This window comes from Mustela nigripes, chromosome 1 (assembly GCF_022355385.1).
Source record: "Mustela nigripes isolate SB6536 chromosome 1, MUSNIG.SB6536, whole genome shotgun sequence".
Classification (NCBI taxonomy): domain Eukaryota; kingdom Metazoa; phylum Chordata; class Mammalia; order Carnivora; family Mustelidae; genus Mustela; species Mustela nigripes.
In genome coordinates this window covers 107,380,999-107,408,987 of record NC_081557.1, presented here as the reverse complement: position 1 = coordinate 107,408,987, position 27,989 = coordinate 107,380,999, and the positions used below count along the sequence as shown (strand labels likewise).

Here is a 27,989-nt window from a genome sequence, read left to right as displayed (position 1 = left end):
AGTTGGTGTGTGTGGGGGGTGGTGTGCATGTATGAGTTGGTGTGTGTGGGGTGGTGGTGGTGTGTGTGTGGGGTAGTGTGTGTGTATATGATTTGGTGTATATGTGTATGTGGGGGTGGTGTGTGTTGTGAGCATGTTATGTGTTTGTGTGTGGAGTAGTGTGTGTGTATGAGTTGGTGTGTGTGTGTGTGAGGTGGTATGTACATGTGGCATGTATGATATGAATGTGGGGGCCGTATATGTGTGGCGTGTGGAGTGGTATATATACATGAGGGTGTGCACATGTACGGTGTGTGTGTGTGTCCTGAGAGGGAAAGTGGAGAGGGGTGATGTGGCCCTTCCCTCAGTGGAACAGTCACTGCCTTTAGCCCTCTTTCCTGCCTCCGAGGGGAGCCCTGGGAACACTGGTGTAAGGGTGAATACAGAGGGAAGGGATGGGAGATTTTCCCATTTGAAGATGGGAAGGCCATTTTCACGTGATCAACAAAAATAACTAATGGAATAAACCTATATATGTGTGTTTGGGGGCCTCCTACAATCTGGAGGTTACATCATTGAACTCTGGATGCTTCCGTCCCATCTCGCAGATGTGGGGTGTGTGTGAATTCATCCCTCAAACTCCAGAAGCATCCGTGTGTGCTGTGCCCTGTTCTAGGGGCTGGAGGTATGTCAGTGAACAAGACAAGGGAGTCATTGCTTCTTATGGAGCTTATTTCTATTTGTCCGAGACAGAGAAAAACAGAAGACAAGCCAACAAACAAATGAACAGCACCACCAACAAAAAGATGGTGACAGATGCCACTCAGGATTAAATAGGAGGCTAGGACAGAGGTGGCTGGTGGCCCTTCCCAATGGGGAGGGCCAAAAATCGGACTCCTAGGAAGGATCCAGCCATGGAATCTCGGAATGGCAGAGGGCACATCTAGGAGAAGGTCCCAAGGACCTTCGGGAGGGTGGGGCCTGGAAAGGCGATATGGCTGGGGCCTTGTGAGTGAGGGGGAGGTGGTGGTTGGGAGGTGGGCACAGGTGCAGGCAGGGGCCAGCTCCCTGGGCTGCAGCCGGCAAGTTAAGGACTCTGGGTTTCATTTTAAGAGTGGTGAGAAACGTTGGAGGATTTTAATCACTTGAGTAGCACAGTATGATTTCTACTCGGGAAAGCTTACTCCTGCGCTAGGGATATCGGATTGTGGGGCAGTGGAGGGGCACGGGCAGGGGAGGAAGCTGGCGAGCAGTTTGGGGCTGTTGCACTGGCTGGACTTATAAGATAGGAGGGGCTGGAGAGGGTGCGTGATCTGGGATCTGGTGTGGGACAGATCTCAGGACAACTGGCGATTTAGGCTTGAATCGCGATGGTACTCCCACGTATTAGGATAAGGAACAGGGGAGGAGAGGTTGGGGGACAGTAATCTGGAGTCCTCTGACAGCCACAGTAGGGTGGAAGTTCTAGTCAGACCTCTGCCTGAAAATGCCAAGTAGGCATTTGGATGTAAGCCTGGAGTTCTGAGTAGAGATCGGGGTTGAGATGTAGGTTGAGAGTCGTTAGCATATAGATGGTATTTAAAGCTGTGGACCCATGAGGTCACCTAGCAAGAGTGTGTGGACAGAGAGCGAGCGAGGCTGGGCTCTCCATGCAGGGGTGAAGAGCAGCGAAGAAGCTGAGATGAGGGCTGATGGGGAGTCAGGGGTGTGGGGGGGGAAGCCAAGAGAAGCGCTGGTCTCAAGAGGGAGGAAGGGGTCAGCTATGCCAAATGTAGCCAAGAGGTCAAGTCAGAGAAGTTTACATTTACATATGATAGCATAGAGGTCACTAATGACCTTGACCAGAATGTCTCAGTGGGGCCATGGGTTGGAAGCTTGGCTTGGGCAGGATCGAAGAGAGGATGTGAGGTACGAAGGTTAAAACAGCAGCGGTAGGTGGCTTTTTGGAATTTCTTGGTGAAGAAGGGCTTCTCATGGTGAGAAAAGTGTATTTCATAATTAGTAAAAAATTTTAGCTTGTGGTTGGTGCATCTAATCCTGCATCCATTCACCACAAATAAAAAATGCTGATGAAGGATTTAGGTGAATCACATCACTATGAAATGCTTCAATTTCGGTTTTTAATTGTTATAAATACAAAATTAAAGCTAACACACCACTGCAGGAATTGGTGTGAGTATGGTAAAAATTTGAGTTGAAAAAAAAACCCATCCAAACTACATTTAAAAAGACACAGAGCCCTCGAAAGTGGCTGAAAAATTCCCTTCCAATGTGAAATAATGAAATTTTAATTTTTAATTGCTTAAAACACAAAATTAAGACTAATAAGGCTTTTGAAGAATGGGAAAGAATTCTGACAGTGGTTAAGATTTGACAAAATATAAAATGATATTCAAGAGCAATCGATTTTTGGAATTGATTTGAATTTGCCATTCATCAAATGGACTTTTGGTGGGTTGGCCTGCTTCCAAAAACACAGCCGACCCTGGAGGGCGCTGGGGCGGCTGCGTGTTGTGTGGGGCTGGGGGTGAGGGGGAGATCCCAGGAAAGGTTGAGGATACAGGGGAGCCTGGGACTGCCGCTGGTTTGAGGAGGGCAGCACCCACAGTGGCGGGGACGAAGGTGGCGGTCCCACTGGATCCCTGGGCCTTGAGTGAGGCCAGATGGCTGGCAGGCGAGGCACTGGGACTGGCAAGGTCATCTCTTGGGGAAAGCTGAGGTACTACTTCATGCAGATGGTATGGGGCTCCTGGCTTCCACTCCCAGTGGTGAGGAAGAGCCTGGAGTTCCCACTCTCTTAGGCTTCTGGATGACCTGAGAGCACTCTGCCCCCTGCTCCTCAGTGAGGAGACTGGGCACCCTTCTATCTTGTGGGGTGTGGTGTGTGGGGCTGGAGCAAGAGGTGCATGGGGTGAGTCTCTTCTGCAGGGTTATGTGACCATGGAGAGATGGGAGGAGGGAAGATCTTTCCAGGTGGGGAACACATTTGTAAACAAGCATTTATGGGGTGTGTGCCGTGTCCCGGAAACCACGAGAGGACTTTTTATCTACCTTATCCTGTCTGATTTTTAGCACTGTCCTGTGTACTGGCAGGCTAGGGGTTTCATCCTCATTTTGCAGATGAGGAAAATAAACGAGGCTCAGAGAGGTTGCGTAACCTGTGATGCTCACTCTGCTAGCGGGTGGCCCAGCGAGGTCCTCTGCCTCCCAGCTGGGCCAGAGTTCCTGCTCATAATCACCAGCCAGCCCCGAGCAGGGATGCGGGGGGACCCTGGTTAAGCCTGCAGAGCAAGCCTCTGGCCAAGGGTAAGTTTCCGTTAGTTACTTCATTATAATCTCATTTACCCTGGCATGTAAGCTCCAGGAGGGCAGGAGGCTTTGTTGCTTTTGTTCATTTCTCCAGCTGTGCTCCGCATGTAAGGGTGCTCAGTATGCCAACGTTGGGAGTGAGTGGATCTTGAGGGGCAGCTGGGCATGGATGGCCCCATGAGGCCGAGGGGTGTGGAGGTGATGGTGTGGGTGGCTGGAACCCAGTGGGGAAGGTGTGCTCCCTCTAGCTCCCCACGGGTCCTGTCTTCTATCCAGCCCCATTTAGAGTGCAGTTTGTCTGTATCTCCTTGTCGACTGCCTCTCTGTTCACCCTTATGTCCCTAATTATTTGGATTCAGTTGAATAGCTGTCCTTCTCTTCGAAGCTCTTGGCTTGGTTCCCAGAACCCCTGACTTCCCACCACCATGTGGTGCTCTCCTTCCCAGCGTCCACTGAATGATGGTGTCCGAAGCTCCGTCCTGAGCCCTTTCTTCTACTTTAGTGTCCCCTCAACCTAGGCAAACTCATTTAGTCCTATGGCAGCAAGTGGCCTCCACATCAGTCATGCTGTTTTATGCCTCTAGCTCAGACCTGCGTCCTACACTCCGGACTCATTTGTCCTCCTGAAGTTTCAACATCTCCACTTGGATAGCTAGTAGGCATCTCACACTTCAGGTGAAAACATCATGATGTGTTTAGTTCTGCCCTCCTTCTCCCCTTCAGGTCTTTTCTGTTTCCCAAGTGATTCCACCATCCACCTGGTGCTCAGGCCCAACACCTAAGAGTTTTCCTGGATTTCTTTCTTCCTGTTCAGTGTCCAACTGACCCTGTTGGTTTTTTCTCCAAGTTATATGCACAGTGGGCTCAGTGTGTGATGTCTTTGAAGTCACTACAGTACCCACGCTACCAGTGGCTTCTCTCTCTTACTTTGCTTCATTAAGGTAAACCTCAGCCACTTTACCCTCCCTTTGGCCTGTGAACACACCAAGCTCATGCCTGTCTTAGGACCTTTGCACCTGCTTTTCCTTTTGCTTGGGATTCTCTTACTCTGGATTTTTTTTTGCATGTTTCACTCTTCCTGCCCACCATGCTTTCTCAGCTTGGATGTTGCATCCTAGGACAGGCCCTCCCATCCCCCATTTATTCTTTTCAGAATTCACTTAGTTTATTTTCTTCACAGCACTTATTGGCACTTATTTATTTGTTCATATATATATATATTTATCAGTCTTTCACTAGACTGAAAGCCTCTGGAGAGAAGCGACTCTGTCTTCCCAGTTCACAGCTAGGTTTCTAGGGCATGTGGTCAATACCTGAAAATATTTGTTGACTGACAGCTGTGTGACTGCCAGGCGACAGGGGCCTGGGGTCTGGGCATGGAGGAGGCAGGGGCACTTGTGAGCCCTAGGACACGTGAGCACGTTTCCGTGAGTATACATGCTGGGTTTGCCTGGGGCCAGGGTGAACTCCTTTAAGCCTGTTTCTAAATGAGGTGGGGCAGGAGCTTCCTCACTCCCTGTACTCCCTTCCTCACTCCCTCATATCGTATGTGTGTGTGTATGTGTGTGTATGGAGGGTGAGGGTAGGCAGGAGAATCACAAAATGTAGAAGTCCATATAGTTCAAAAACTGTCCTTTTCCAGGCGAGACATTAAGACCCAGAGAGGGCAGGGCTTTGTCTGGGGATTGACCCATTGGGAGAGGCAGAGACAATCAGGCCTCGGACTCCTGCTCTACTGGCAGAGCTGCAGGGTAAGGCCCAGGGAGCTGGGGTGGGCTTGCGGCTGGACACTGCAGTCAGAAATGAGATTAGGGGTAAGCAACAGGCTGGCAGTTTCCTGGAAGGCTAGAAGCAGAACAGAAGCACCCGGTGCCCCAATGGCTTGCAAGAATCACAGAACGCCTTCTACACTCGCTCTGACGATTTCTGCTCCCACAGGGAGAGGCCTGTCGGCCCCTGGAAGGTCAGCCTTGATGAGCCTCCTGGTGGGGTTGGGGGCGAAGCCCCCAGGGGGCATACTCTGATGATGTCAGAGGGCTGTCAGTGCTAGGGGGCGGGAAATCTGCAAAGTGCTTTGCCTTCTGCTGAGGGTGGGTTTGGTAAACGGTGTGTTGGATCGGGAGTCTGCGTGTTTGAGTCTGCTGCCAGCCCAGCCCCTGCTCCAAGTCTGTGGTCCCGCAAGTTCGGAAGGCAGCCTCAGAATCACTGGGGAGCTTGCAAAATCCAGAGTCTTAGGCACCGTCGCAGAGCTCTTGATGGGGAGGCGGGGGCCCATGCGTTTGCATGTAATGGGCACTTCAAGTGACTCCCAAATGCACGGAAGTTGAAGAGTTTCAGCTGTCAGTCAGTGACCTCCCTCCAACTGCACACACAAGGCTGTTGGAATGGGAGAGGGGCGAGGAATGCACATTTTTATTTTAATAGCAGTGCATTTTAACACATATTAGAAAAGTCCAGAACTAACATAGATTTTATCATTTAGGATAAATCTGGGTAGGTATTAAAAAATGTAAAGGGGTGCCCGGGTGACTCAGTCAGTTAAGTGTCCGACTCTTGGTTTCCACTCGGGTCATGATCTCAGGGTTGTGAGATTGAGCCTGGGGTGGGGCTCTGTGCTTGGTGTGGAATTTGCCTGAGATTCTCTCCCTCTCCCTCTGCCCCTCCCTGCTCCCTCTTGTACGTGCACTTGCCCTCTCTCTAATAAATAAATAAATCTTTAAAACATTTAAAAAGTGAGTCAATTAAAGAATTTAAACATTTTACTTATGTATTAAGAGAATTCTTTAAAGGAGAAATTAATTAAATATTTGTATGTGTGGTACCGGTAGCGTGGCTGAAATGACAGAGGTGGACCAAGGCAGACTTGGCTCCTTACAAGGTCATACACTTATTTCAAGGATATTGGTTTTAAGCTCTAGGGACGGATGGTCATCGGCTCAGGGCAGCTCCCCAGGAGGAAGGAGGGGAGGCAGGTGAGGCTTGGCTGGGGTGAGGGAGCCCCTCTACGGTAGTTTCCCTGGCTCTGGCCTTAGGGAAGGACAGGGAGGGAGGACAGGAAGAAGCCAGGGTGTATCTCTCAGAGGCAGAAGCCCAGAGGCTGTGTTCACCAAGGCTTTGGAAAGCGCCAGGTCTGGTTCGGTTTCCCCTTGCTCTCCCTGGGGCAGCTGTTTCCCTTGACTCCTTGGCCCATCTGGGCTCCTCTCAGCAGGCCCGGGAGACCTGGATGTGTGTGGGGTAAGCAGAGTGAGTGTGGAGAGCAGGCTGGCCCAGACCTATGTCCCCTTCTAGCGCCTGAGGCCTTCGCAGGCCCTGTGTGGTCTCTGCTAGGGTTGTAGGGGGTCTGAGGGGAGGGGTAGCAGGGGCCCCTCTTTCCTACCCTTTGGACATTTCAATCAAGGGGCTGAGCCCCACACTGGGGGAGGCTGGTGTTTGCAATCCAGCACTCCCTCCTTCTTCCCCCACTGGTGGGAAGAGAAAACAGAAGCCTTCTGGAGCCGGGGGAGAGGTGGCTCAGTGGTGGAGAGAGAGGCAGGGCGTGTGGGAAGGGGCTGTCTGGTCGGCCTGCCTGCCCCAGGAACGTGTCTCCTTGCTAGAAAGGAAAGCCGAGCCCAGGCCAGCCTCCGGGGCGTTCTCCGCCAGGGCCAGTACCCGCTCTGAGTGGGGGTCTGAAGGGGCCCGTTCTCTACCAGGGTGGGCACCCGCTCCAGGAGGGTCGGAAGGGGCCTCTTCCCTGCAACTAAGCAATTGCTGTTACAGTTGCCACATTTATTGTTTTTTTCTAGGAAATTTACCAAGTTTTGGCCCAGGGGTTTACATTTCCCGCCCCCTAGCACAAGCTTTCACTATTCAAGCTCCAAATGGAAGGCACTGAGGCTGTAATTACTCCGGCATTAGCTCAGGAACACGCTGAGAGGAGCAGGGGCAGAGCACCTGGGGAACCTAAAAGCAGCCGCAGGCCTGAATTAGCTGCTGCTCCATGTGCCGAGTCGCCCCGCTCCTCTCCGGGGCCCTAGACGTCCTCGCTCCCCTCCACCTCCGCCCCAGGCTGCTTTGCTGGCTCTTCCCTTCTGCCTGCCGGCATCCTGACAGGTGCAGGGAACATGGAAGCAGAGCCCGGTTGGCGGGGGGAGAGAAGGCTTTGTAGACGGGGTGCCCCCAGAACAGCCCGTGTGCAGACAGGCGTCTTGGATCCTGGCCCCGGGCAGGATGGTGTGGCCTCAGCTCAGGGCGACTGCTTGGGAGGCCGCACCCCACTGTGGACAAGCCCCTCTTCTGCTCTCCTGGGCCCCTCTTTCAGTCTCCATCTCCAGGCTTCCTGAATTGCTGTCAGCTCCTCCCAGCTTTTGCCCAGCTCCTTGTTGACTCAGACCGGGAGCTGCTTTGTACCCTTTTTGCTTCCTCTGACTCATGCTGTAGGTTCAGTTCAGATACCACTGCTTCTGTGACCCCTGGTCTGGGTATGATGCTTTCCTCTCTGCTCCCACAGCACCCTGACTTCCCCGGTGCACGGGTCAGGCCCTTTGTTTCCAGCTGGGTCTCTGAGGAACTCCTTGGCACACAGTAGGTCTTCAGTAAAGATTTGTTTATCCAGTGAGTGGGAAAACCAACCTCGATTCTCTTTCTGCTTTAATCCCCCTTTTGTTTCTATGAGAAGAAGAGAGGGAACTTTTCTCTTTCGGCCTTTGTGGTGCTGTTGTTGGCAGGGTATTGGGGTGAGGACCCGTCTTTGTCTATCGCGCCCCAACTTCCACATCTGCACCCTTCTGGGCCACATGGATACTTGCTTACATGTGGTCTTATGTTGACCTCTATTGCTGACTCTGCGTCAGTTTGGCTTCTTTAATAACATTAGCCAACAACTTTTGAGTACTTGTTAGGAATTAAATATTGTTCTAGGTACATTTATTCTTTCACTTGTTAAATTTGTCTTCAATACCTACCATGCACCAGACATTGGGAAATATGGATACAGCAGTGAGTATAACCAGTAAAGCTCCTGCTTTTATGGAGTTTGTATTTGACACAAACAAATGACTAAGGAAGCGTGTACTGTGGTAGACAGTGATGAGTTGTGGGAAAAAGAGATCAGAGCAGGGGTAAGGGGAGTGGTTTCTTATTATGTATAGTGTGGTCCAGAAGGATTCACAGACACCTGAAAGAAGGGAGGAATGATGATGGTGGAGAGCTTTCCAGGAGGAGGAAATAAGTGCAAAGGCCCTGAGGTCAGGGCACAGTCCAGGAAGAGCAAGTCCAGGAAGAGCATTCTGCCTTGTGGCTAGAATGGAGGAAGTGACCAGGAGGAGTAGGAGGTGAGGTCATCCAGAACAGTGCAGGCTGACAGAAATATAAGTCACCTATATAATTCTAGGTTTTCTAGTAGCCACATTAAAAAAGTAAAAAGAAGCAAGTAAAATTAATTTTGACAATATATTTGTTTAAGATATTTCCAGAATAGTATTGCTTTACTATGTAGTTAATCTAAAAAATTATTAATGAAATGCTTTACATTATTTTTTTTTTCTTAGCAAGCCTTATAAACCTGTGGATATTTTCAAAATCTGGTGTAGACCTCTCATTTTGGGTTAACCACATTTCAGGTTCCATGGCCATGTGTGGCTAGCAGCTACCATATTGGACAGCACAGGTATAAAGCCTTGAAGACCATACCCTGAGTGAGAGGGGAAGCCGCTAGAAGCGTTGGAGCCCAGGAACATTATCTCTCTGCCTTGGGTTCTAGAAGGTTCACTCCAGATGTGATGAGAAGATTGCTTTGAGGCAGGGGTTGGGATGGGCATAAGGACAGAAGAGGGAGATGAGGAACCGAAGCTCTTGCCAGCATGTGGTGAGGATGGCATGTAGAGTGCTGGGAGCAGTTGCAGTGGTGAGAAATGCTTGCATTCTGCATGTATTTTGGAGGTGAAACTACCTGGTTTTTCTGACGTGGTGTGTGAATGTGAGAGGAGTCATGGATGTACCAAGATTTTTGGCCTGAGCTACTGGGAGGGTGAGTTGTTTTCAGAGGGATGAGGAGGACTGGGGCTGCGGAACAGCCTCGTGGGGAACATGTAGGTTTGGCTAAGTTTGAGATGCGGGTGTCAGCCTTTCAGGTAGAGAGGGCAAGCAAGTAGTTGGACATACAAATCTGGGGACTGGGGGGAGATCTGGGTGGGGACAAGCCATGAGTGGGTGCACAGAGAGAAGAGGGGGCTGAACCCTAGAGGAGAATGCCGAAGGCTGCTCAGGTGAGTACAGGAAGACCAGCAGAGAGGGGAAGGATGTGAGGAAAGGGGGCTGGAGGGGGCCATTGGCTGTGTCCAGTGTCCTTATGGGCTGAGGAAGAGGAAGGCCCAGGATCCCTGACCACTGGCAAGAGCGGGAGGCCAATGCCAGGCTGCAGTGGGTCCAAGTGAGACCAGGAGGGGAGAAAGAGACTGTTGGTATGGACAACTCCTTTGAGGGGTTTTGCTTTCAAGGAAGCAGAAAAATAAGGTGCTACCTTAACGGTGGGTGTATGGTCACAAGGAGGCTTTTTTTCCCTTAAAGACCGGTGGTGTAACAGCTGATGGGGATGATCTTATAGACAGGGCAAATTTACCATGCATGCAAGAGAAAAAAATGAGCTAGCTCATTCATGCTTACAGCAATGCTATGTGGGAGGCACTCTTTTGTAGACGGGTAGACTGAGGCAAAGGAAGATTCAGTTACTTGTCCAAAGCCACACAGTAGGGCTGTCCAGTGACGATGCCTAAGGTTTAGAGCACCCAGTCTTAACCACTATGCTATGCTATTCTGTCTCTTGGTTTCCTAGCTAGAGTTGTGAGCTCTTTGAGAATTGGGACCAGCTCTTACACATCTGTATCTGACATAGCACCTAGCAGAGAAAGGGCGTGCAGAGGGGCATTTAGTAGATCTTTAATGACCCAGAGACCTGAACACCAGGAACTGTGCTGGAATGCTCAGGCACCTATGCTGGCCAGGGCAGGGGGCGGGGGGCTTTGTGTGGAGAGGAGCATGCTGTCAGCCTCCCTCACCCTACATCCTTCCCAACACCACGACAGGGGTGGTGCTCACTAAATATTGGCAAGACTTTACTGGGTAGATGAAGAATGAATGAAAAAGGTGCAGCTCATCCATCCTAAAAGCTGAGCTGATGGTGTACACAGTGCTGGCACAACTGGGTCCCTGCTCTGGTTTACTCCCCATGTGCTGGATGACCCGAGCCAAGCCCTTGCCTACATAGTACCTCAGTTTCCTCATCTGCGAAATCAAGAGGTAGGGTTAGGTGATCTGCCGTCTGGCTCTGTCCGAACATCTCAGGTGGGCACTCACGGACTGGATTCCCGCCTCCCTCCACTGTCTGTCATTAGGATGGCCAAGAGGCCCTCTGTGGTGGGGGTCGGCTGGCAGGGGAGGGTCAGGTGGTCCTTAGAAGAGCTGAGACCTGTGGGATAGGGTAGCCACCACAAAGGGAGCCTGGGAATTCCCGAGACTCCTGCTTCATGTCCGAGATGCTCCACTCCACGGGCAGTGATCCCAAACTCAAGGGTGCGGCACCGACGCCGAAGTCGCCATATCCAGCATGCCTACCCTTTGGCTGGCTATGCTCTCGGCCCTATTAGAGTCCGAGCTGGCCTTTAGCCTCTCCCTCGTCCTGCTGGTCTCCCACCGGCACCATCCTTTGTAATGGTTCTCCGGACCAACTGGCCCCTGCAGCACCCCTGCCCTGGCGCCTTCTGAAATGTGTAGGGACAGTTTCAGTGGTCCTGTGGTGGCCCTGATGGTGGTGGTGGTGGCTGCTGAAGATCCCGTGATGGGACCTGTCCCTCCCTGAACGCCAGCAGGACCCCAATCAGAAGCCTGCTCAAATGTGCAGCTGCTGGATGCCTGGGGGCCTGGGGGCCCGTCCTGCCTCAGCTGCCATTCGGTTGTACGGACTAGAGCCAGTCACTTCATTTTCTGTTACCCGCGTTGGTGAACAGGACTGCAAACCCCTAGTTGCTTGCCATTTTGGTTGTGATACTTTTTTTTTTTTTTTAAAGATTTTATTTATTTATTTGACAGAGAGAGAGAGAGCACAAGTAGGGGGAGAAGCAGGCAAAAGGAGAGGAAGAAGCAGGCTCTCTGCTGAGTAGGGAGCTCGATGCGGGGCTTGATCCCAGGACCTAGGGATTGTGACCTGAGCCGAAGGCGGAGGCTTTAACCCACTGAACCCTCCCCGTGCTCCTGGTTGTAAGTTTTAAACAAGACAGAATGAACAGTCCTCCTCATCAGAGCTCCCCACAGGTACAATTGCTCTGTACCAGGGGCTGTCCTAAGCCTGTGGTGGACCCCTTTAGTCATTAATTTAAATCTAGCTGCCTGTTAGGTGTCCCCACTTCACAGATGAGGAGACTGAGGCGAAGGGCATCATGACCGCTGGGAGGTGTCCCCCGGGAGCAGGTGGCTGTGGGCCTCCGTCCCCTGGCCAGCCTGTGACCTGCTCTCTCCTCCCCCTCCAGGGACAGGAGCAGACCCCGCGGTCAGCGCCAAGAGCAACCACTGCCTGGACGCCGCCAAGGCCTGCAACCTGAACGACAACTGCAAGAAGCTGCGCTCCTCCTACATCTCCATCTGCAACCGCGAGATCTCGCCCACCGAGCGCTGCAACCGCCGCAAGTGCCACAAGGCCCTGCGCCAGTTCTTCGACCGCGTGCCCAGCGAGTACACCTACCGCATGCTCTTCTGCTCCTGCCAGGACCAGGCGTGCGCCGAGCGCCGCCGGCAGACCATCCTGCCCAGCTGCTCGTACGAGGACAAGGAGAAGCCCAACTGCCTGGATCTCCGCAGCGTCTGCCGGACCGACCACCTGTGCCGGTAAGCACGCCGCTGCGGGTCAGGACTCCGCACTTGCGGGACCCCGGGGACGCGGACACGCGCAGACCGAACTGCCGGCCACTCATTCATTCATTCATTCATTGGTGCACGGGCTTGTGGTTTGTCTGCCAGCTCCGTGCTCAGCGCGTGCTTAGGACCGTGCCAAACCAAGGTGAACAAGCCAAGGAGGGTAGAATGTCAAATCAGAGACCCCTAGAGCCTGGACTAAGAAGGGACCCTCAGTGATTTCAGTCCCACCTCTGAAGGAAGTCCCCACCTCATGTCCCCGGGACGTGGTGTGGCCATCAGGAAGGGGCTCTTCTACATCACAGAGGTAGCTCTCTCCGCCCGGCTGGCTGAGCCAGGCTGGTGGGGCCCTGGAGTGCGGGTCTGAGTCTGACTGCCCGGGTTTGACTTTCTGCTCCCTCGCTGTGTGACTGGGAGCAAGTTGTAAACATTTGTCCAGTTGGCTCTCCTTCACCTGCAAACAGGACTAACAATGCCCATATCACAGGGTCCTCATGAAGATTAGATGATGGGATGTGTGCCCCAAGCCTAGCACAGAGCCTGGCTTAGAGGAAATGCTTAGTAAGTGTAGCCTAATGATCGGGAAGGTTTTTTTCAGTTGTCGTGACGGTGAGTGGAAATGTGCTTCTGCACAGTTCTTCTGTCTTCTCTGCTTGCTGTTAAGTGTTTATCTAGCCCCTGTTGCACCCAGCACTCCGTTCTCAGGGCCTGCAGAGGCGAACATTGTGCTCTGAGAGAAACAGCCAGTCTGGAAGGGAGGACGGACAAGGCAGCCTTCCCAGTGCAAGGGTGTGAGGGCTGTGGGCTCTCCGATGAGGCAGCATCAGGAGGGACATCTGCCTCAGCCTGGGGGACCAGGGAAGGGGGTCTTGAGCTGAAACTTGAAAAATGAGAAGGAGGAAGCCCTGGAGTGTTGTCAGCTGGAAAAACGTGTGCAGAGGCTGTAGGAGAGAGCCTGGCCTTATGGGGCGCTACAGATGGTGGGTGCTCACAGTGAGGGCGGTGGGATGGGGAGGCCACAAGTGGGGCTGCGGGAGAGACGGAAGTTTGCTCATGATGTACTGGATGCTGGTTTGCCAGCAGATGTAGGAGCAGAGAGAAGTGTACCATTTCAGATATGATTGGTGAGTAGACTTGACAGGACTGGTTGATTGGGTGAATGTTCGTTTCCTGGAGGCACAAGTCATTTCTGTTTTGTTTATGCCACACCTCATCCTACACAGAGAGCCTGGCACATGATGAGCACTCCACAAACATCACTGGAATGGATAAATGAATGATGACCGCCATGTTTCCTAGTCAAGTAACTGTGGGATGAAGGAGACATTCAGTGTGTGTGTGGGGAACGGGGTTGGATGCGTAGCATTTGTGGTGCCTGGAGGTCTATTGCCATCCTCTTGGCTATGTTTGGGGGCATGCCCAGTAAAGCGGCTAGAGTGGAGAAGTGGGTTTGGGAACTGTTGGACACCTCATTGGTGGATAGAGCTCCAGCAGTGGGTGGAATGGTGCAGGGTGGGTTGGTGGAGCCCAAGAGGGAGTCTAGGCTGGAGAGGCCTGAAGATAGGAGAAGCCATTGGTGTGGATAGTGAGTCAGAGCTCTGCTGGACATGCAGGTTCTTCAGGGAGGGACAGAGGATGGGGGGCTTGTGACAGGGAGGCTCACATGTGGAAGGACAGCCAGGAGAGAGTGGCCCAGATTGCAGAAGAGAAGGGGGTTCCTGAGGGAGGGAGTGACTAAGATATGATGCCTCATGGTGTGTATGTGCATGTATAGCTGTGAGCGGACATGAGAGGGAGTGTGTCTGTATGTGAGAGTGTGAGAGTGTAGGAAAGTGTATGTGCGTGGTATGTATGTGTGAGGGAGTATGTGAATCCGTGTGAGTGAGTGAGTGTGTGTTGGAGGGTTGAAGCCAGTTGTGGTTGGTCTGGGCCTGGCAGGAGGCACAAGCGGATTTTACTGAGGCGGAGGCTGCAGAGGGAAGGGAGGCCTCTTTGTACCAGGGGAGTGCTGGGGCCATGTTGGATGAAGGGGGAATGCTGGTTGGCTTTGGACAACAAGATGCTGAGTTCCAAGGCTCTGGTCCTGATCCTCAGAGCCAGCTGCAGGGCTCTGGAGAGCTATGAAGGAGGGGCCTTTCTCTCTTGCTTTCTTAAAAAAATAGGCCTTATTACCTACAGACACTGACTGAGGCCATTTAAAACAAACTATGCAGGGCACTTGGGTGACTCAATCGGTTTGGCTGCTATCTAGTGATTTCAGCTCAGGTCACATCTCAGGGTCCTGGGATCAAGCCCACATCGGACTCTGTGCTCAGCAGGAGTTGGCCTGGGGATTCTTTCTCCCTTTCCCTCTCTCCCTCCTCCTGCTCACACACAGGCTTTCTGCCTCCCTCTCTAAAATTAATAAATCAGGGGCGCCTCAGTGGCTCAGTGGGTTACAGCCTCTGCCTTCAGCTCAGGTCATGATCCCAGGGTCCTGGGATTGAGCCCTGCATTGGGCTGTCTGCTCAGCAGGGAGCCTGCTTCCCTTCCTCTCTCTCTCTCTGCCTGTCTCTCTGCCTACTGGTGATCTCTGTCTGTCAAATAAATAAATAAAATCTTAAAGTAAATAAATCAATCTTAAAAAAGAAAAGAAACTGTGCATACAACAGGAACATGGTTAGAAGAAGGAAGTGAGGGCCCTACCAAGGAAGTCAGGAGTGAATGCCGCAGGTCTAGCAGTTGCTGAGCTGGGGCTCTGAGCCCAGTGGTGGCTGGGATAGAGCGGGACCTGATGGGTCCTATGAGTCCCACAACATGATGGAAGGGAGCATCGAGGTTCTCAGAAGGAGATGGATTCCCTCCTTCTAGGTGCTAACATGGCCTGCCAGGCCGTCTCACACAGTGTATGTGCAGGGACAGATGTGCCAGGAGCTGGGCCTGGGAGGGAGCTGGAGCATCGCTGAGTCTGAGCCCGGGAGCTACAGGCAAGGGCCCTCAGGAGCCTGTGCCTGCTTGTGGGCTGGGGAAACTGTGGCCGGCGGGCAAGCCCCCCTCAGCTGTCTCCAGGAGGGGCGGTAACAGAGGAGCCCTGGACCCCCTTCATGAGTCCTCTGTTATGGAAGGACGACATGTGTGGCTCCCGGGGGGTCTGCGGCCTTGTGTGAGAGGGGAGACTTTAGAGCAGGGTGATTTCAGGCTCACAGAACCTCTGGGTCATTTGAAGAGCTAGAGGGGCTTTTCATTTGTTTTTCTAGGGGCGGGGGAAGCCAGGAACAAGGATTTGGGGAGTAAGCCTCACATCATAGAACCAGGGGCTGTTTCAACAGGTTTAAGCTTCAGGAGGGTCAGGAATGAAGCGTCCCTGGAACTAAGGCCTGATGGTGTCTGAGAGGCACTGAGCCGGGTGGGGGAGACCGAGCTTCAGGACCTAAACTGAGACAGCAGGCACCGTGGGACCCACGGATAGTGGGTCTGCATGTTTGAACTGGGTCAAGGATAAAAGTTCTAGGAGCTCCAGGGTGTGACAGGGTGAGCTCCTGGTCTAGAACCAGGTCATACTTCCACCTCTCCCTGCCCAGCCCCCAGCCATGGATGGTTGTAAAGTGTGGTCCTGCGAGTGGAAGGACAGGGCCTGGAACATTGTTCCGGCCTGGGCAGTTGTCCTCTGGGCAGCTTTACTGCTCAGTGTCAAGGCTTGAGGCAGGGTGGGAATGGTGCCCTCGGGTGAGACAGAGTGATGGTAGTGGACAGAAGTGGTCATCGTGGACACCCTTGAGCTGCAAGACCTGCCCTTGGTCTCCTGGGTGGTCTTGGATGGGCCGTTTCCCTCCTTATGCTCTCCTTGTCTTTACTGATCACCGAGGGATGCTCACCTGGCTCCAGGGACCCCTCCAGGTCTGTGAGTCAGTCTGCTGGGGCAGCCTTTTCCCACCGCATCTGCTGTTCTCGAGGTTTTGTATCTGGAGAGATGAGCTCTCGGCACAGGAGGACATGGCAGAGACACCTCCTTGGGGCAGAGGATCTGGGAGGGCAGTTTTGAAGGACTCCAGGGCAGGCCTGCAGGGATTGTTTTTCCATGCACCTGCAAGCCTGACTTACTGACCTATGGACGCTTTCTCCACGTCCGCGGAGGAGCCTAGGAGGGGATGGGTGGCTTGGAGGGGGCTTGTAGAAAAGAGGCAGCCCAGGCTTCATTTTCCTCTATACCCAGGGAGGAGCACCCTCCTTTCCCTTCCTGACACTGGATCCTTTTAGGTTTCTGTCCTCCAGGGTAGACACAACAGGTGGCAATCTTTACCATGAAATGGGAGAGCCCAGTGCTGGGGTGTTTGGGTCAGGAAGTGGAGACCCCAAGCCTTCCTTTCCTGGATACTTTAATGGACAAAGCTGGCTTTGATGGGGGTCATGGGGAAGCTTCTTTGAGCTGACATTTTGGGAATGGGACCCTTGCCTGGAGGCATCTCTCAGAACCTGCCCTGGGCTTCAGGGCTGTGCACCCAAGCCTGGCTAGCCCCCTTCACTATATTGCCAAGGAAAACGGAAAGCAGGCCCAGCTATGCTTCTCCCTGGGTGAATATTGGCCCAGCATACCTGGGGGGCAGCTCTGCCAGAGCCCACCTCACCTGGCACTATGTTAAAGCAGGCCTGTTGTTTGCTCTGGGGCATACCCAGAGGCAGGCCTTGTCTCTCCCCAGGGTGATATTTAACAGACTTTGCTGTGCCATCTTATGAAATGTTGGTAACCACAAGGTGTTGGAGTTTAAAGAAGCCTTTGGTTAAACAAGAACATCTCCTTGTAGGCCTAGGGGTAATGGAGGTATTTCAGACTCCTCCCTTGGAGCTTTTTTTTTTTTTTTTTTTTTTTTTTTTAAAGATTTTACTTATTTATTTGACAGACAAGAGGTCATAAGTAGGCAGAGAGGCAGGGAGAGAGAAAGGAGGAAGCAGGCTCCCTGCAGAGAGCCCGATGTGGCACTCAATCCCAGGACCCCGGGATCATGACCTGAGCCGAAGGCAGCGGCTTTAACCCACTGAGCCACCCAGGCGCCCCCTCCCTTGGTTCTTTGGACCAGGATCAATGTGGAAGCTTCCTACTCAGAAGTTGCATACCCTGTCTCTAGCCTTTGTCTGGTTCCTATCTTGTGAGCTTCTAGAGCTGTAAACGTCAGACCAGGAGACCTTTTACAGTGTTCTGATATGGAGTCTGAAAAGCCCAGAGAATCTCTTGGAATGAATCCATGGAATTTGGCTCAATTCTCTCTCTCACCCCAGCCCCGCTAAGGGCCATGACCTACTTTTTTTTTTTTTTTTCTTTAAACACAATCTTCTGATTGCTACTCTCTGCTTACCTTCACTGTAAGGATGGCCTGGATTGCGTGTGTGTGAGCGCATGGGGGCGGGGTATGTGTGGCTGGGAAGCTGTGGGGAGGATGAGTCTGTTGTCCTGTAAACGGTGTCCCTTTCAGGCCTTGTTTGGAAGAGGCTCTCTGAAATGCCCTGTTCCTCTTGGTCTACGGAGAGGACATAAATAACTCAGTGCTGGCGCTGTGCCATATCCCAGGCTGTAATTTCACCTCCAGGGACTGAGAATGTGTATAAATAGACTCCAGCCCTGGGCTACCCTGGCTGCCTGGGTCTCTTCATGCAGTGGCCACTGTCCTTGTCCAGGAGGACTGCTGAAGGCAGAGGGCTTGGGGTCCTCTCCACCAAGGCTGTCCACAGGGAGTGGGGAGGAGTCCTTCTGGCAAGCCCGCCCGCTTACTTAGCTTAGGCATGTCTGGTGCCTGTAGGCGGTGTATATGGACACGTCCACATTTGATTCTTGGCTCCCTGGAGTGGTTCCTCAGCGTCCTCTGGACTCTTTATAGAATAATCCGTTGGCTGATGTTTTTAGTGGGTTATCTCTAAATAGCAGCAAATGATTATTTGTAGGGGGCGTGTGGGCTCTGGGGCTTCCAAGCCTTCCCTTCTCTCAGAGGAGAAGGTCTTGACTATCTTGAAATCATATACAAAATTTTGTGCGTATGTTCCAGAGAGAAATGTGTGACCTTCATGAGATCCACAAAGGGTTTCTTGACCTCTCAAAGCTTACAAACCTCTGCCTTCTCTGGATGGCCAGCTTGGATGGGCTCCCTGGAGGATTGGAGTGACTGATCCAAGATGCTGGCCACAGGCCCGGGTGGGACAAAATGGCTGCCCTGATGGATTCCGGCCAGCAGGCCTGGGCCCAGTGGGTCACTCAGAGCAGAGGAATGGGGGTTGTAGGGACATTCCTTTGTATTTACAGCTATTTGTTGGTTTCCCCACTGTGGGCCAGGTCTTGTACAGGGATTAGAGAGTTAGTGAAGTAGACGGACGTCTTTGCCCTCGGGCACTTACGAGTTCCTGCCAGTTCTCTTGCCATCCCAGTTCTGCTCTGCTGCCTACCAGATATTCCCTGGGTCACTTTGGTTACACTGAGAGCAACCTTTGTGGAGAGGAGCCACACCCATCTGATCCTGGCTTAGGGAACTGCCTGGTCTTGAGGAGAGCTCAGCACTGAAAATTCCTGTCTTCCCAGAACAAAGCTGTGCCCAGGAGTGCCGTGGGGTAGAGAGGTCACCATCTTCCTTGCCAGTGGAGGAAGACTCTTTACCTGGGCAGCATTAGGATCTTCAGCCTTGCGGGCAACCCCAAAACCCATCTTCCCACCAGGGACCCCGTCCTGGCCCTGGCGGCTGACCTCAGTAGGGGTCCTGCTTGCCCTTGGGCTGTGGGCTAAGGATGCCCAAATGACTCCTTTTGGAATTTCCTGTGGGCCTCAAGACCCAGCTGGAATGTTGAACATTATTGTGCTGAAGGCTCTGGGAAAATAAACAGGGCGAGAAGCTGCCACTTGCGTGTCTAGTCTACATCTTCTGGCTCTGCCCACGCCAGGGGTATTTGCATGGCTGGGCCCCGAGTGCCTTTGCCTTTCCCCTTTCCCCTTCAGGTTTGCTGTCCAGGCATCTGGGCTCCATAAAGCTCCCACCCCGCAGAGATGTGGAGACGCACCCACCCCCTGCTGAGTTGAGGCTCCCTCTTGAGGAGCCCAGGTTTGGTCACACCAGAGGGATCAAACTCCAGTTTTGTGTGTGTGTTTGCTGGCATAGGACCATTGCACACTTTGGCTGCCCCTGTCCTGCTCCGTTTACTGGCTCCTTGGTTATTTCCACTTGCACTCATTGACGCAGGCGCTCTCCTGCTTTGCTCATTAGTGTCTCAGTCTGCTCCTGCTGGAACAGAATACCACAGCCTGGGGGGCGGAAACAGCAGACATCTCCTTCTCATAGTTCTGGAGGCTAGCGGTCTGAGATCAAGGTACCGCCATGGATAGGTTCTTGGAGAGGGCCCTCTTTGGGGTCATGTCCTCATGTGGCTTCCCTTGGAATGTGTACTTAGAGAGAGATCTGGTTTTCCTCCTTTTTATATAAAGGCACACATTCCATCATGGGATTCTACCCTCATGACAGAATCCGCTCCAAATGCCATCACAGTGGGGATCCAGATTTTAACACATCAGTTTGGAGGGACATGAACATTCAGTCTAAGGCATGAAGACTTTATCCTTCATTCACAGCCCTGCTTGGTCCTCATCTCCTAGCTATATCTTCTACTGATGCTTTCTCGAACTTGTCTGTATCCTTCATGGGGCAGCGATCACATGACTTTCCTTTAATACTTTATCTTCCCAGTGAGGTCTCTGGTTTCTTACATTCTTATATTACTACGGTGTTGACTTGTTTATTTAACAAATATTTATTAGGGGCCCGGCCCTGTGCTAGACATGAGGTCCTTACTGAAGAACATAGTAGAGATGGTCCCTGCCCCCGCCGGAGTATATAGTCTGATGGCGGAGGTAGGAGGAAAAGTTTGCAAAATGAGCAGGATGTAGAAATAGAGGATAATGGGGAAGGAAGTGGGAGCTACTTGGACAGGGGTCAGGAAAAGTTTATCTGGGGAGATGACATTTAAGCCAAGACCTGAAGCACGAAGCAGCCAGAGGTAAGACAGATGGGAGAGAACATTTCACACAGAGAGAATAGCCTGTGCAGAAGTCTGGAGGAGGGAGGGGGCTTGACATTGCTGGGGGAATGACAGGAGGCTGGCGGGGCTGGAGCAGAGGGGACCCGAGAGAGAGGAGCGGGGGGAGATGGGAGCAGAGAGGCAGGGCTGGGTCAAGCAGGGCCTCGCAGGCTACGGCAAGGAGTTTGGATTTTGTTGTAGATTGAAGTATAGTTGACATACAATGTTGTATTGGTTTCAGGAACGTGACAGTGATTTGACAATTCTATACGTTACGCAGCATTCGCCATGATAAGTGTAGTCACCCTCTGTCACCAAAGTTATTACGATATTATTGGCTCTGTTCCTTGTGTTGTACATGACATCCCCATGACATATTTGTTTTATAACAAGGAGTTTGGATATTTTCTGAGCACAATTAGAAGGAAGCTTTGAAGCCCACTAGTGACATTATTAAAATCATGATATGGAAAGATTACTTGAGCCGAGGGAGGAGGCAAGAGTGGCCTCAGAGAGCCTGGGAAGAAGTTATCCTAGTGTCGCCAGACCAGAGGTGATGGCTTCTTGGGCCAGGAAGTGGCCGTGAGTGGGGAGGTAAGTGAGCAAATGAGAGGTATTTGGGAGATGGAAATGATATACCTTGATGGGAGTGAGGAGATGAGGGAATCCAAGGATAACCTGCTGCCTTCTGGCTTGAGCAGCTTGCTGTGTGATCATGCCATTTTCTGAGATGGCAAAGGCTTGGGCAGGGAGATAAATCAGGGATTCCATTTTGGGCATGTTAATTTTGAGATGCCTTTGAGACATTCCTATCTGGAGCTTGACAGGGGTTATAAATTCTGGGGGTCATTAGCATATTTCTGGTATTCAAGGCCAGCACAATGGGCAGGGTCTCCTAGGGAGAGGCTGACCTGGACAGAGGCACTGAGAATGTGCCTGGTACCTGTAAGTGCCTGGTAAGGGGTTGGTGGTGGTACTATGGTGCCCCAGGGGTCAGAAGGAGACTTTTGAGAAACAGCGAATAGATGTCTGTGCCACATGAAAGGTCCAGAAAGCTGAGGACAGAAACACAGCTCCTTATTGGACTTGGGGAAATGGAAGGCACTAGTGACTTCTAGCAGTTTGGGGGAAAAGGAGTTTATGGAAACTTGATCAGAGCTAAGGAAACATTCATCAGTTGGCTGGTCAGAGCTTCCTGGGATAGCTCCTCAAGGAGAGGAAATATGTGCAGCGTGGAGAACTTGCTCATCTGTCTGTTCAGCAGCCAAGGGGCACCTACCCACTGGCTTGGCTTTGAGAAGTGTGGGGTGGGGGTCATTTCCCCCATGGGCACTCCCAGGTGCTTTGCCATGACACTCTGCACAGCCCGGGGCCACACCCTTGGCCAGGGGGAGTCTGTGATTCTGAGGCTTCTCAGCCCTGGGGAGAGCCCGTGGTGTGGGCCCCATTTGCCTGGTGGTCTCTGATGCTGACCCATGCACTGCGCTGTGATTAGAACCCTGAACAGCCCCACCTTCCGTGTTCTCCCTGGGCTCTGAGGTGCCATGATATGGCTGCCATTGACTCAGGTTTTCTAACCATGACTGAAAGGGTCCTTAAAATGTCAGAAGAGATCTTTCGTTAAGCCCCATACTTTTCTTTTTCTTTCTTTCTTTCTTTTTTTTTTTTTTTTAAAGATTTTATTTATTTATTTGACAGAGAGAGATCACAAGTCGGTGGAGAGTCAGGCAGAGAGAGAGAGAGAGAGAGAGAGAGAGAGAGAAGCAGGCTCCCGCTGAGCAAAGAGCCCGATGCGGGGCTCGATCCCAGGACACTGAGATCCTGACCTGAGCCGAAGGCAGCGGCTTAATCCACTGAGCCACCCAGGTGCCCCAAGCCCCATACTTTTCTGATCAATGGACATGATCTGTCGTCCCAGAGAAGACAGCCTGGGGCTGCCCGAGGGGCCTTGCTTTTTCAGCTTCTTCAGCCAGGAGGCATACACTATAACACTGAGGAGTGTTTGAGAGGAGCCCCTGGGGCCACCTGCCTGGGCAGTCCTCTCCATGGTGCTCAGGGGGTGGGACAGGACTTTCCATGGTCAGCCAGGATTTGTGCTTTGTCCTCTTGGGGGGGGGGTATCCCCAGCGGGGAGGCAGCCCTTTTCCCCTTCTTCCTGGTATCTGGGAGCTGGCTGTCCCCCTCAGGACCTCTTGGGGGCTCTTACGGAAGACTCGCAGCCCTTGTGCCAGTGGCCCTGCTCTCCCAGCATCTTGGTGGTGAGAAAACTGATAAGTGTTGGTGTACGCACCTAGAGTAGAAGCAGGACACCAAGTTGGGTATGACGGAAGATTAAGATACTCACTCTTCATTACGCAGTAGTAGGGAATTTGGGGGTAGCTCTGCACAGCCCGCCTTGCCCATGGTGCCTGGCTTTAGTCTGGCGGGGGTCTTTCTGAGTGTGCCCCTTCTCCAGTGTTTGGCCCGTGGCGGTGGGGGCTGTCTGAGCGCTGTGACTGGCTCGAGCAAAGACTTCCCAGATGTATTCTCCAAAGGGCAGAATGAAGCAGCTGAAGCCACAGCCCCGGCTTCAGACCCCCACCTCTGCAGTCGTGTGAGCCTGGGTGGTTTCTTCAACATCACAGAGCCTCTGTGCTCCTTGTCAAGATAAGGGCAGTAGCGTGATGACACCAGGCTGAGGCTTGGTAACCAGTCAGCGGGGCTCCCGTGGGTGCTGGGTGCCCCGGATGCTCAGGTGAACAGTATGCCCGCCCTGGTACTGGCTTTGAGGGCCAGGCCTTCCCACCGAGGCTGCTGGGGGGCTTTTACAGAAGACAGCTTTGGGGGGATAGCTGAGCTGAGGATGAGGGAAGGATAGGCCTGCGTGGGGAGGCAGGCCTCTGGTCCTCGCAGAGAGAATGTATGTGTTATTAAGTGGGGCCCCTGTGGAAGCCCGGGAGAACCAGTTTGATTTCCTCCAGAAGACAGTGGGAAATCGTGAAGTCTTTTAAGCAAGAGAATGACATGGTCCTGGGGGTTTCGGAAAGATTTCTTGGGCTGCTGTGTACATTGCAGTCTGAGGAGAGTGAGGCTGGAGACAGTCGTGCTGGGACCACATGGTGATGTCCCCTGAGGTCAGGCCTGGGCCAAGGGCTAGTGGGGAGGAGCCGGGTCAGAGACGGGCTTTGGAGACCTTCAGAGGTCACTTGCAGGAGACTTAGAGGACTGGGACCAGAGGGAGGGAGGGTCCAGATTGATGCCATGGTCTCTGGTTCGGATGTCTGCTGATTGGTGAAGGCACCACCTGAGAGATGAGAGGAAGAGGAAGAGGTCTAGGCAGAGAGGGAGGGCGTCTGGGTTTCAAACCTGTTGTTGGAAGCAGGTGGAAATCCAGTGAAGAGTTTGTGTATGCGGGAGGCCGGGCCTGGGATCGAGATTATGGGATTAAGGGAAGTAAGGCAGGAAGAGCAGTGGGCTTGGGGCCTGGCACATAGGCACAAGGTAAACATTAGTTCCTTCAAAGAGCATATAAGCTCATTTGGGGAGACAAGGCTCACATATGTGAAAACCTTAAATACAAAAAGAGGAGGCCCCACTTAATTAAGTGTTGTAAGGATTAAGTTGCTTGCTGCAGGCGTTCAGAGGAGGGGAGCCCTGCGGCTTGAAGAGCCACAGAAAAGGTGGTGTGGAGTCAGGGTCCTGCGGCTGGGGTGGAAGGGAGGGCAGGGTGCCCTCGGGGGCAGAGGCTTCTTGGGGAGGGGGCAGGAGGGAGAAGCAGGACCGGGCATGGCTTTTTCCGGCAGGGAGAAATGCCCTGCTGGAGCAGTGGAAGGTGCCGCAGGTGGAGAGTGGAGAGTGAGTGTGCGTGTGCATGTGTGTGTGTGTATGTGCACACACACATGTGTGAGGCAGGAGCTTTGAGATGCCCTGGGGAGACACAGAGCAGAGAGGGTCTCCCCTATCCCCTCCCAGGCTCCCACTGTTGGTCCTAATTCCAGCAGACTCAGGAGTTTCCAAACTTGTTGCTTAGTAGTTGAAGAAACAGAATCAGGTGAGAAGGGTCCTGGATTAGGAGTCATGCTAAATCTTAATATTGCTGCAGGCCTAGTTCTACCCTTTGTTGTTACTGGACTGTGTGAGACCTTGCTGGAAACTGGGATGGGCTGCTTTTTTAGGTAGTGAGTTCCCCATCTTTAGAGGTACCACGCAGAGGCTTGAGCCCCCTCACCAGGCCTCAGATGAGTGTCAGGTTGGATGGGCTTGGTAGGTTCCTTCTGAGCATGTGTGACACAGCTCTTGGCTCTTGGGGACCAGTGAAGAGAATGGGTTGTGGGACCCAGCAGGGACCCTCCCCTCGCCTTTCTCTCTTTCTTTTTTCCCCTGATTTTAAAAATGGAATTCACTTTACCATTTTTGCTGATTATAAAAGTGATATGTGTTCACTATAACACATCGTTCAGGCAAGATAGGCATAGTAAAAGAAGTAGAGATCGTCTTCAACTTTAACACCCTGAAATAAGCCATGGCAAACGTTTTGGAGAAAATACACTTCCAGACTTTTTAAATATGCATACACATATTTTTAAAAAAATGATGTCATGCGGTGCATGCTGTTTTGTAAACTATTTTTTTCTCTAAATATACTGTTAACATTCAACCTTTGTCAACATCTCTGTATGTATAGGTTTCCTGGATTTTGATGGAGGTCTGGTTTTCCCTATGGCTTTGTGTCCCTGGGGATGACATGCTCCACTCATTCTTTATACACGTGTGCGTTCCCTCTTCTTGTGGGAGAACCTCTTCGGGATCCAAGCCTGTGGGATGGTAGGGGACAACACATTCTAGGCCCTTGGAGGGGAGGGGGGTACCAGATAGCAAGACCCCCAGAGAGCTCTCAGGTGCCCAATTCAGGACTTTCTCAAGGTGGAGGGGAGGGCAGGGGACTGGAATGGAATAGGGTCTCTACAGTGGGTATGCGTGCTTGTGGCTAGCTTCTCTTTGTGGGTTTGGGTTTGCTTGGCTGGAGGAGGTCCCTAAGGAGAGTGTGGTCTGTTTCCTCTAGCTTCTGAGAGGCAGTATGCAGGGAGAGGACTGTAATAGAGCCCATGAATTTTAGAACGGAATATGTGGAGGCCTCTTCAGCAGCTATCCAAAGACAAGGAACGATGATGCCCAATGTGGAAAATTTTAGGAATTGGTATGGGCATCATTGAAACATAAGCTGGCTGGTGATGTTGAGAGCAAGAGGCCATAGGGCTCATCAGAGAGGCTTGGCCTGGAGAGTCCTGGCAGGCTGAGCCTGGAAGGAAGGTCTGGGGGTGGTGTATTTTCTCCACTTGGTTTTCCTAAGTGCTTTGCTTCTCTGGGGGAGTTTTAAGTAAACTAAGCAAGGATCATTGCCTGCTGCTTGCTAATTCTCCCCTAGTTCCAGCAGGGATGACTGGAAATCCCTGAGAAATCAACTAGTAGCTACCGAGTGGTAACCAGTGAGCTCAGAAGACCTGGGGGCTGCTGCAGCCAGGCGATTAAGCCGCCAGCTCTCCCTGCTAATGGACCGAGGTGTAGAGCTGTGCTTGGAGCAGAGGTGGGTTCTCCTCTCCCAAGAGGTAGCCAGGGTGGGGAGAAAGCTGGCCAGGTCTGGGGGCCCCCTGCCTCCTCCTTCCCCCTGCTGGGAACGTGCCCCCAGAAGCTCCTCCCCGGGAGGAGGCACTTTGGCTACCTCTTCTGCCTGTTCCTGCTTTTGTGTTCTGGTTGCTTTAATTAAGGCCTGTGTCTTTGAGGAGGCTGGGCTGGGAGAGGGGTCCTCAGAGAGAGAACCAACCTAAGCACCTTAACTTAAAGGAGGGAAGGGAGAGCCCTCGAGGTCCCTGTCCACTGGCCTGAGCACCCTCCTCTCTTCTGCGCTGCTTGAAGGAAGGGTGGCTTGGAAGGACCTTGGTGTGGTGGTGTGGAGCAAGGGGGGCTGGCGGGGGTGGGTAGGGGCTTGGTTTTTGTGTCTTTAGTGTTCCTCAGCCTATTGATGGAAGAAAAGTATGTTGTCTAGAAGGTGGCAGCTATGGGAAGAACAAGTCTTGGTGCCCGAAATTGTGTTTGGGTGGAGCCCCCAATGATCTAGGAGTCCACTTGGAAATAGAGCTGCAGGAGATCTTGAAACTCATCCCAACAAAATTTCAGTTATAGAAGAAGACTCCAGGGTCCAGGGAGGTAAAATCATCTGCCCGAAGCCACAGAACTAGGGAAGGGCAGACCCCAGGCAGAAGGTCAGGTCGAACCTCCCCAGCACTGCAAAGCATCTTGGCCTGGCAGTGGGTGCACTGGACAGGGAGTCAGAAACTGGGGTCCCACACTTGGGACATGGAATGTTTCTGAGCCTCTGTTCACTTACTGAAAAGAACATACAGAATCAAATCTTTCCCGTCCACCTACATGGCTGCTGTAGAAAAGGAGAGATCAGTCAAGGTGTTTGTAATGCTGCAAAGAAGCCGGTCCAGTATCCTCTCCTCGCACATTTGAAAAAGTGTGATGTTGGGGCGCTGGGGTGGCACAGGTGGTTGAGTGACTGACTCTTGGTTTCGGGTTGGGTCACAATCTCAGGGTTGGGAGATCAAGCCCTGCATCAGGCTTCATGCCCAGCGAGGAGTCTGCTTAAGTCTCCCTCTCCCTCTGCCCCTCCCCCCTCACATGTGGGCGCACATAAATGCATCTTTAAAAAAACAGTGTGATATGTTCACCCCTACCCCTAGAGAGAGCCCTGGCCATAACCTGGAGAGAAAGGTAGGCCTTGATGGCCCTACGGGGTGGATCCCCTCAGACCTGGGGAGGGCTGGAAAATCAGGGAAGGCTTGGTGCTTGAGTGCTTGCAGAGCCCTGAAATGGCTTTTGGCTTCTGGCCGTGGACAGAAGGTTGAAGACCAGTTGGATCATGGGCTAGACCAGACTTGCACTCCTTTCCTTTCCTTCCAGTTCTTTCCCAGGGAGCCCATCAGACAGTCCGGAACCCCTGCAGTCCGGCCAGAAGCCCAGCCAGTCCATGGCAGACTAAAGGCTGGGCAGGACGGGGTGGGGGGAGGGGGAGTGTCCATCAGTCAGTGGCCCCCTCGCCCTCCCTTTCTTCATCAGGGTTCACGCCTACGTTGCTCTTGTCCCCCGCTCCTCTCTCCCCTTTGGATCAACCTCCCAGAGGTCAATGGCAGAAAGGAGGGGGGAGAAACAGAAATGATGATGACTTTGATTTTTTTTCTTCTGTCGGAGCCTGGGGAGGGTGGTTGTTTTGCTTCCTGGACCTCAGCAGAGAATTCTCTGCCAGACAATCATCTCGCGCTTTCATTGCTTTCTGATGCTCCTCTAACTGCACAGGGTCGGCTATTAAATGGTCATGAAACCTCAGCCTCTATCCCATCAATAGTCATAAAGTTGGGGAGATAAAAGCCATCAGTTTTCCATTATAGCTGAAAGCAATGCTGTAGATAGCTATTTTCTGAATGCTGCAGATAGATGTATTTTAACTAGAGCAGGGTTTCCAAGGGGCCCCCCAGCTCAGCTGTGGGCCCTGCTGGGCCTGGGATAACCTGCCAGGTGGTTCAAATGGGGTGGGGTGTGTGGGGGAGAAGACGGGGTCTTCTCTGCCTTGTCTTTCTCCTTGGAGAATTGAGAGGGCATGTCCTCAGGTGTGGGGTGCTGGGCAGAGGCCCACAGCGGTGGGACGGTGGGCTTCAACCCTCTGTTCCAACCACATACTGTGGATAAATGCAGGGCTTGTCATCTCACTCTAAGGAGGAGTGACCCTCCTGATCTTGGGCAGTGGGCAGGCCAGGGGC

The 27,989-nt window shown here is 52.5% G+C and overlaps 1 protein-coding gene across 1 annotated transcript in view; it reads left to right on the top strand.

The window, feature by feature from the left end:
• GFRA2 (GDNF family receptor alpha 2) overlaps nucleotides 1–27,989 on the top strand; it is an 84,307-nt gene that overhangs the window by 21,424 nt on the left and 34,894 nt on the right. Inside the window, exon 4 of the mRNA XM_059371286.1 lies at nucleotides 11,787–12,141. Within this exon, the coding sequence (XP_059227269.1) occupies nucleotides 11,787–12,141 (355 nt within the window). The remainder of the gene's footprint in view (nucleotides 1–11,786; nucleotides 12,142–27,989) is intronic.